The following is a 10929-nucleotide window of genomic DNA, read 5'->3' on the forward strand; positions in this document are numbered from 1 at the left end:
CAATTCAATCAGATATACCCTCCGTTTAAAGTTTGACTCACTCATACCCTCGCAGTTCAAATGTTGGCTCAGATACGCCCTTATAGGCGTTAGTTGGTATGCTGGACATATCAAACTCATTTTTATTTCTTCAAATGTCACATGGAATTGTCATGTCATCTTGACCTTACCACATGACATCTATTTGAAAATGGAAAGAGATCAATTATGCCCCTACAAAATTCTTACACATAAACACCTAGTCCCGTCCATAAATCAACCCCTTTTAAATAAACTATCTGACCCATTTTCCACAATTTTGTTTAATTTTAATTATTTTCGATAAATTCCGAAAACGAGTTATTGATTAATAAAAAATAAGAAAAATATGAAAAAAATATAAAATTAATGCCAAAAATTCATAAATAAATATAGTAACCTTAAATTCAACAAATTTAACAATTTTTTTAAATTTTTATTTTTTCGATAAATCCCGAAAATGAGTAATAGATTAATAAAAAAATATGAAAAAAATATAAAATTAACTTCAAAAATTCAAAATTAAATATAGTAACCTTAAATTCAACAATTTAATATTTTTTTAGTTTTATTATTTTTTGGAAAATCCTGAAAATGAGTAATTTATTAATAAAACATAGGGAAAATTTGAAAAAATATAAAATTTATGCCAAAAATTCACAAATAAATATAGTAACCTTAAATTCAACAATTTCAATTAAATTGTTTAATTTTCATTTTTTTGGTAAATCCAGAAAAAGAGTAATTGATTAATAAAAAAATAGGAAAATATTAAATAAAAAAATTGTTGAAAATAAATTTATTTGTGATCTTTTGGCGTTAATTTTATAATTTTTTTCATATTTTTCTATTTTTTTTATTAATCAATTACTCATTTTCGAGATTTAGTGAAAAAATAAAAATATAAAAAAACTTGTTGAAATTATTGAATTTAAGGTTACTATTATTTTTTTAATTTTTGGCATAAATTTTATATTTTTCATATTTTCCCGTTTTTATTAATAAATTACTCATTTTCGGAATTGGTCGAAAAAATAACAATTAAAATAAATTGTTGAGTTAAGGGTTACTATATTTATTTGTGTTTTTTGGCGTTAACATTATATTTTTTTCCATAACTTTCATATTTTTTTTATTAATCAATTACTCATTTTCGCGATTTACCGAAAAAATAAAAAATTTAAAAAATTTATTGGAATTGTTGCATTTAAGGTTTATATATATATATATATATACATATGTATATATATATATATATGTATATATGCATAGTGGACGGGCGGTGTGTACAAAGGCCCGGGAACGAATTCACCGCCGTATGGCTGACCGGCGATTACTAACGATTTCGGCTTCACGCAAGCGAGTTGCAGCCTGCAATCCGAACTGAGGACGGGTTTTTGGGGTTAGCTCACCCTCGCGGGATCGCGACCCATTGTCCCGGCCATTGTAGCACGTGTGTCGCCCAGGGCATAAGGGGCATGATGACTTGACGTTATCCTCACCTTCCTCCGGCTTATCGCTGGCAGTCTGTTCAGGGTTCCAAACTCAACAATGGAAACTAAACACGAGGGTTGCGCTCATTGCGGGACTTAACCCAACACCTTACGACACGAGCTGACGACACCCATGCACCACCTGTGTCCGCGTTCTCGAAGGCACCCCTCTCTTTCAAGAGGATTCGGAGCATGTCAAGCCCTGGTAAGGTTTTGCGTGTTGTATCGAATTAAACCACATGCTCCACCGTTTGTGCAGGCCCCCCATCAATTCCTTTGAGTTTCATTCTTGCGAACGTACTCCCCAGGCGGGATACCTAAAGCGTTAGCTACAACACTGCATGGAATACGCACAACGCCTAGTATCCATCGTTTATGGCTAGGACTATGGGGTATCTAATCCTATTTGCTCCCCTATCTTTTGTCTCTCAGTGTCAGTGTCTGCCCAGTAGAGTGCTTTCGCCGTTGGTGTTCTTTTCGATCTCTACGCATTTCACCGCTCCACCGGATATTCCCTCTGCCCCTACCATACTCCAGCTTTGTAGTTTCCACCGCCTGTCCAGGGTTGAGCCTTGGGATTTGACGCCGGACTTAAAAAGCCACCTACAGACGCTTTGCGCCCAATCATTCCGGGATTTTATATATATATATATATATATATATATTCATATTTTTCCTATTTTTTATTAATCAATTACTCATTTTCGAGATTTACCAAAAAAATAAAAATTAACAAAACTGTCAAAAATGGGTCCGATATTTTATTTAAAAGGGGGTTGATTTATGGGTCAAATTATGTGTTTATAGGTCCCTATCCCTTTTCATTTTCATATAAATGCCATGTGGTAAGGTCAAAATGACATGACAATTCCATGTGGCATTTAAAGAAATGAAAAATAAATTGGATACGTTCAACATACCAACTAACGCCCATAAGGGCATATTTGAGCGAATTGTTGGACGGGGAGGAACCAAATTTTAAACGGAGGGTATATGACCTTTTCGAATAGTTTAGAGGCATATTTGACCCTTTTCTCATAAATAAATAGCAAGTGCTCTGTCATTTTAAATCTAACGTGGATGATGACATGTCACTTTTATTTTGCATTTGATATTCATGCAAAACCAAAGGGGTTTAAAATGTTGAGTGTCATCGAGTTTAAAAAATTAGTTAACAAAAGATAAGTACAAGGATCCAAAATACAAACGCATATAAGTATGAATGTTCATTAGATCATCTTGCCTAATTAGTTTCATTCTTAATATGCTTAAGTTGATAGGACAGATTTACATGCTTTGGTGTGAGTCCTAAATACACTTGATTTGTTATTCATGAAAGCTCTCAGCAATTTTACATGCCATTAAACTAGAGTGGAATAAGAGAAAGGGAAAATAAAAGAGGAAGTTGATTATTGGAGTTACAAATTAAAGAGTTGTAGTTAGTGTCAAATATTGGGTTTGAGTTATAAGTAGTGATATAAATAAAAAGGTGTAGCATCAGCCCCCACCTTACAGTATCAAAAGAAGCAAAACATGTTTTGAAGCTAGCTATTGCTATAGTATGGTGATGGTGTTGATCATCATACTTATTTCTCACGTCAACCTCTCTCTCTTTCAAATTATATAAATATATATAAGTGTTACATATGTGTCTCTCATCATATAAATGTGTCTCTCATCATATAAGTTAGGTTTTTGATCAATGGGGGATAATAATAATAATAATAATAATAATAATAATCATGTGAAGCTACCACCTGGTTTTTGGTTTTGCCCATCAGATGAAGAGCTAATTGTTCATTTTCTTCATCGCAAGATATCTCTATTACCTTTTCATCCTGATGTTATTCCTGATCTTCATCTTCATTCCTATGATCCTTGGGATTTGGATGGTAAATCTTTTACTTTTACCCTTTTTTTTGTTCAAACATATATATCCTCTCCGTTTAAAAAAGAATTGCCTGTTTTTCTCATTAGTATGTTTAAAAATAGAGAATGACCTAACCTCATTTCTTTTTTGGCAATACTTTAATTTTAGTGTTCCACGTGCAGTATGCATGTCTAAGATCACAGGATCAAAAAACATTTTGACACTCCTATCATAATTTTAATTTAATTAGGACCAGAATATATTTTCATATATTTCGTTTCAACTCAAATTAGATCATTTTTTTATAAATGGAGAAATTAATTGTCTGATGTATACAAGTTACAGTCTTTTGATGGTGTTGGCAGGAAAAGCAATGTCCGGAGGAAATAAATGGTATTTCTATAGCAGGAGAACACATGAGACCACAAGAATCACAAGCAATGGATATTGGAAATCTTCGGGAGTTGATGAAACAATCTTGTCAACTTCCAATCACAACCTTGGAATGAAGAAATACTATACATTTTACATGGGTCGGCCACCGCAAGGCCATAAAACTAATTGGCTAATGCAAGAATATAGCCACATCTCTCATTCTTCACCTTCATCAAGTAGCAGTAGAAGAAGAAGAAGTCAATCAAAAATTGTATGTCCACTTAGCTTCCACGTATCTACTCATTACTCTTCCAGTCTCAATTTTTGTGACGTCTTCTAGGGATCTGAAGATTCAAGCAAGTCTTTTTTTTTTAATTATCAAACCTTTTTAAATATAATTTCTTAAAATATATCCTTTCCTCTATCTCAATTTATATGAATTAGTTTGATTTGACATAATGTTTTAAGAAAGAAAGAAAAAGTTTTGAATAATCATTTCATTAAGTGACATTTAAAGTTAAATTGTTATTAAATATATAAATGTATCATTTTTTTTTGGACTGACTAAAAGGGAAAGTAGGGATAAATTATATAAATTGAGACAAGGGGAATATTAAATTATCAATTGTTATAACTTATCTTACTTTTTACGCAATTTTCTAATAGAAAAGTTCTATTTTTCAAAATATAATAATTTTACACCTGACTTTACCGTCAAAATTAAACTACTTAACTCTTAAAATTCAAAAACATCAAAATAAGTGGAATGTAATTTCTAAGTATGAAAACTAGAAAAAGAAACTATAAGTAAAGATTTTAATGTATTATGTTAAAATCCTATTATTCTTACTATTTTAGTGTTTGTTGGTTTTATTCAGGACTATAGTAAATGGGTAATTTGTCGTGTATATGAAAGCAACTCATGTGATAGTGACGAAAATGAGCTTTCATGCTTGGATGAAGTGTTCCTCTCATTAGATGATCTTGATGATGATGAGATTAGTTTGCCACATTAGTTTAATTAATTAATTAATTAGATCCACAAAAATTTGATCTAATTAATCTCATACTTTATTTTCCTTTATTATACATTTTTTGAATTTAAATTTCCACAGTAAAAACAAAAGATGTAACAAATTAAGATCAATGCAGTGTCACTATAATATATGTGCCATTGTTTCTCTAATGGATGGTTATTCTTATGTTTAGTATGTTATTCTGAGTAAATATTTTGTTCAACAATTATGTTGAAACAATTAATTTGTTTGTCTTATCTTTTTAGTAGATTTTTTAAAAATAAAAAAGTGTTTTTTTTGGGGCAAGTCCTTAATAACACCATAAAATTAAATAACACAATGATACATTTTAATATCTTTAATTTAAGATATATAAGATTTGAAAATGTTTATTTTAAACTATGTGTTAAGTAAAAAAAACAAATAAATTAAAATGAAGTGAGTTTATAATTGATCACAAAATATTATTTTCTATAATGTCCGGACTAGAAATACAGAAATCTAGGCATGGCCAATCACATTGCAGAATGAGTATTCATCCGCCTTAATTTATGTGAAAATGGTTAGATTGAATGTGAAATTACATTGATTATTATTTTTTAATAATATGTAATTTAAAATAAGTTAAATAGATGTTTGTATCACATTACCCAATTTAAATGACTTATTTTCCTTTTTCTTCGGTCATGAAAAGAATGATATGTTTCTATATTAAATAATAATTTAACTTTAAAATATTTATTTTATCTTTGATGAAATAATTTATAGTCATGCAAATTTTTATTATTCATTTTAGATCATAAATTTTCAAAAAAAAAAATTTCTTTATTAAATTTTATGTCGAATCAAACTATCTCACATAAAAATTATGTGCCGAACTTAGTAAACAAATAAAATAAGTACTCTTTTTGAAATTATATAGACAAAGGAAAATAAAATACTATGAAATGAAACTTAGTAAACAAATAAAATAAGTACTCTTTTTGAAATTATATAGACAAAGGAAAATAAAATACTATGAAATGAATCTAAATGATGCAACTATGTAGGTAAGATGTACTTTAATTTTGTGGCCCCACTATTGCTTCCGGACTCTTTGCAATTGATGGAAATTGCTTATTGCCTGCGTATTTCCTCTTTTTAAAACATTTAAGGGGTTGTTTGGAAAACCATTTTTAAAGAGTGTAATTACATAATTTTATCATATTTCTCTCACCGAGTAATTCTTTGATCAGCATTTAATTAGACATAATTGATGGGAAGTAATTGAACTTTTTTTCCAGTTATCAGATAGGTTGAGAGTTGTTAATACTTATTATATTGTATAATTAAAAGATATTTTTAGTTTTCTATCCTTATTTGTTCTAATATACTGTATAATCTAACCTTTTTAATTTTAATTTATGTTAAATATCTTTTTACATATTTATCTTTGGCATAATAAACAAATATGGCCCTTAACTTGGCGTTAGGGCGCAATTATGACCTTTAACTTTGGGTGTGCACAAATAGACAATTTAACTTATATAAAATTGAACAAATGAACAACCCTACATGACACCCTAAATGACAATTTTGTGTCATATGTTTGCATCCTACATGTGTTATGCCATGTAGGAGATGCGTATACTTGTTCAATTCTATACAAGTTTAAGTGCATATTTATGCACACTCATAATTAGAGGACAAAAATTATTCGTTGAAGTCAAGTTAAGAGTCATGTTTATCTATTATGCCTTTATTTTTCATTTTCTTACTTATCATTTCTCAATCTTTATTACTTGATGTGATTTCATGTAATTTTTTGTACTTTGTTTCTTTTTTTTTCTCTCTTTATTTTTTTATTTCTCTTAGTAGTGTTAATATTCTAACTAGAATCAAGTAGATTCCTCCTGGAAATTGGTTGAAGCAATCATATGGTTCAATGATGATGTAGAGAGGGTATTGGTTAAGTTTTGTTGGTGCTTCTTTTTTTTTTCTTTGGGAGAGAAAACAAGTTTTTTTAATTTAAAAGCATAAACAAGGAGAAGTGTTCTTAGAGCATTAACACTTCTAATTGATATTAAAAGCCAGGTTTTTAAATTTATAAATTTCTTGATAGTATCCAGCCTTTTGTATATGAGTAGTGCCTATAATCTCAAACTCAATAAGCATGTACAAAGTTTGGAAAGCTAAACATAATTTGTAAATTTTTGCACATCTATAAAAACGAAGTTTAAATTTATAAAATTATTGTCTTTTAATATTTTATTCTGAAATAGTTATACGCCGTGAAATGTGATATAAAATAATATCAAATTTTTAGTTATAAACAATATTACATTTTTTATACCAGTAAAAAAAAAATTCCAATTGAAGCACATTTTATCCTAAATAATTATTTTCTTCTTCTCAATCCGATTGTTCTACTTTTATTTTATTCTATTTAAAAAAAGGTTTTTTTTAATTTTATCTTTTTATATGACATATTTAATATTATAAAATTAAAATTTTTTTTGACACCTTTTATGTGCTCCTTCCATTTATTTTTCTTGTCGCTTATTCCTAAAATAGATTTTTTTTCCTTGTCACTTTGACATTTCAAGAAAAGATAATTATTTTTGTTTACGTGTTTTACCCGTAGCATAAAATACTATGCTCTATAACATTTTTCAAGACCCAATACTAATATTAATTGATAAGGATAATGTAGTAAAAAGATATATATCAATAGTTATTTTCTTAATATATTCATGTTAAATAATGAATATTAAAAATGAACAGAGAAAATAAAATTGAGAAAAGAGCATTTTTTATATTTTTATAAACTATATATAAAATTAAAGTAAGACAAATAAATTCATGGAATATTTTTTAGTTAGAAGATGTGGAGACCACTGAGCACTATTGCTTTTTATTTGTTTAGTTTGGACTTTGGAGTATATTTGCATACACCATATCGACATTCTTCTCTTGTTGTTACAAACAAGCCTAATTAATTAGTAGACTTTGTAGCTTTTGTGTAATATGATGGGTATTTGGCAGTTTCCTTTGTGTCACCAAGCTAAGTAATATTTTGTATTTTCTTTTTGGAATTTTTTGTGTTGGATTTTAGTGGTGGCTGCTTGTGTAAGCATTCCATCACTTGTGATCTAAGCACAACCAATTCCTTTGACATTCATTTTTGTTCTTCCCTACCAAATTCAACCAATATAAAGCCTTTTGACAAAATATAAAGCAACCAAACAAATAAACAACAAACACATGCATTATCATCAAATCAACATTTCTTCCAATAAAATTTTCTATATTTTTGGCACGTAATGGATCAAGAGAACAAATGTTCTAGTATCCAAATTGTTCATGAAAATATAGATTTCGAACTTGGGTGATACTATTTTTCCTACTCTCTCCATTTTTTTTAAAAAATGACTTAGTTTGACTTGAAACATAATTTAAGAAACTTAGTAAAAAAGATTTTTTTAATTTTATGGTCATAAGTTAAAGTTATGTCAAATATATCCAAATCTCCTTTATGCTTGTGATCTTAAATATGTCATGTAGAAAACTGAAATTAAAGTGTTGGTGATTTTTTTTCTTCAAAAAATCACTCTTTTTAAAGCAAATTAAAAAGAAAAGTGATAAAAGCAAAAAATATAATAATTGAAAAATATCGAAATGATAGAGAGCATGTAGGTTACTTTATAGTCTTTATCTAATATCATATTTAAATTCAATTATGACATAACTACTAATCTTGTCCTTCTGACCACGTTTAGCAACTTTTGGCTGTTAATAGATTTCCTGCAACCATAATAATAAAATCATTTCATTGCTTAAATAGCTCGTAAGCCCCAAGCATTGCTAATCATCCCATCCATACATTACATGACTGCATTTACAAACAACTCCACATTCATGTTCACATGTACAAATTACGTAAGTATAAGATGTTGGGCATATAGTAAAAATAAATGAGAAAGGGAGAGAAGATGAAAGGAGGGAATATGCCGTGTTCTTTTATGCTTTAGTAAAAAATAATTCTCCCTCATTGCGGTGGTGGAAAGAAAAGTTTAAATGGGTCGGACAGAGGGACCCCTGTGCCGTGGTTGCTCGGTACATCTACAATCACTTCTACTAGTTGTTAAATGAGTTGGAAAGAGGGACCCCTTGTGTCGTTGTTGCTCGACTACGATAATCAATCCAAAGATTTCTTTTTGGATTAAGTAATCATTAAATGGCCAACCCGAAACAACCAAACCAAAATCGAATATGCACGAGCCAATTTATTTAAAATGTTCCGTTTTATTTTAATTTTTCGTCGCTTTATATGACTTTTCTGAGAGTTTTCAAACTCTTAGGAACTACCATGTCTTAGTGACTGTTTTGGAAGGTTGCAAACTTTCTGAAACAATATTTTTTGGTATAAATACTTGTGATTCCTCATACTTTTCACAACGAAATTTCTAAACTTCTTCTTCATATGCGTGATTAAATATAGTATTCTCACTACAACAAATATGATATATAGCTACGAAATTATAAGCTACGACATTAAATTCGTCACTAATTATTATCTTTTAGTGACATAGTTTACTTTTCGTGCTTAAATATATGAGAGACATACTTTTAGTGATGAAACATAAAAGTCCGTAGCAAAGTTTTGTCCACTAAAGTTTCTCACCAAAAAATTAATTAGCGTCATTTGTTAAGCAGTGTTAGTCAGGAATCTAAAGTTATCGGTGACACATTATTTCGTCACTAATAATGTATCTAATTCATGACAAAATATTTTTCTCTTATAATTTATTAAATTTTAGACACAAAAAAATTTCATCTAAAAAATATTTTATTACAATATCGACAAATTAGACTTCTTAGTTACATATAATAGTTTTTAGCTATTAAAATTATGTTTTCGTTACTAATAATATAAATAATTGTTGACAAATATTTTATCATCTCTAATCAATCTGTGATTTAGTTACAACAAAAAAATTGTCACAAAATATGTAAGATGTTAACTAGCGACTACTTAAAGTTTGTAATGAATAATTTAAATATTTGCTACGAAAAAAATTCATAGCTAAATACAATTTCTTTTGCTACAATTGTTCATAATTACAAGTGACAACAAAAAGAATAATACAAGTGCTTCATAAGAAATAGATAGAGTCCATTCGTAAAAATTGGCAAGTGAAAATATTAAAACCAACGAATTCGGTCGATTTTGTAAAAACAAAAAAGTTCAATACAATAATTTTCTTAAATTACGCAATTATGAAATGCATCATTTGAAAAATATAATCCAAGTTATAAGTATTGTGAGTGGGGCACGGCTCTACCACTAGATCACTAATATTTGTTGTTTTAGCATATTTGATACACTTTCATTAATAAGCACGATAAAAATAATAATTTCTCAAGTCTTTGTGCTAATTTTTGTGCGTGTCTATTCATTTGTGATTGGTAAACTACATACATTTCTGTCTATAAATATGTACATATTTAATAGTAATTCCACATACATACGTAGAGTAACTATACAGTGATAACATCGACTTACAAACTTAAACTTTTCAAAGGTGCGATATATTTCATGAATTTCTATTAACTTTTCCCATCAATGTGAAAATTGAAATAAACTAAAGAATAAAAACAAAAAAAAAAGAAGAAATGAACAACTAGGATTTCAAATATATTATGATGAAATACTATAGTTATGAGTATCGATGTTCAACTTGAACCGATTATTCATTTCTCAAATAAAACAGAAAGTTTAATTCTAAACTAATTTATAATTGTACTGAATAATTTTTAATATTTACAAAAATAAATAAATAAAATGACAAAATTGTACTGAATATATTTAAAAATATTTAAAAAAGACACTGTTTAATTAAATTATAATCTACATTTGAATGAATTGTGGATGGTAAATTTCATGCATTTGTGTATGAGTATAAATAATCATATAATATATTGTTTCTACAAAAGTTAAATTTAAAAGAAGTGAATGAAGTATAAAATAAAACAAAATTAAAATATAGGAGAGAGTTGATCTGATGGTAAGCATTCTTCACTTCTAACCTTAAGGTTGTAAATGATATTCTCCAAGACAACATAATGTGCGTATATATATATATATATATATATATATATATATATATATATATAT

The 10929-nt window shown here is 28.3% G+C and overlaps 1 protein-coding gene across 1 annotated transcript; it reads left to right on the forward strand.

Moving 5' to 3' along the window:
- Positions 1 to 3185: 3185 nt before the first annotated feature.
- LOC107001856 (NAC domain-containing protein 104-like) lies at positions 3186 to 4964 on the forward strand. Its single transcript, XM_015199816.2, has 3 exons — positions 3186 to 3403; positions 3747 to 4027; positions 4635 to 4964. Exons 1-3 carry the CDS (start codon positions 3214 to 3216, stop codon positions 4770 to 4772), a joined length of 609 nt encoding a protein of 202 aa, XP_015055302.1. The 5' UTR covers positions 3186 to 3213; the 3' UTR covers positions 4773 to 4964.
- The last annotated feature ends 5965 nt before the right edge of the window (positions 4965 to 10929 follow it).

The sequence above is a fragment of the Solanum pennellii genome, chromosome 10 (assembly GCF_001406875.1).
Source record: "Solanum pennellii chromosome 10, SPENNV200".
NCBI classification, from domain to species: domain Eukaryota; kingdom Viridiplantae; phylum Streptophyta; class Magnoliopsida; order Solanales; family Solanaceae; genus Solanum; species Solanum pennellii.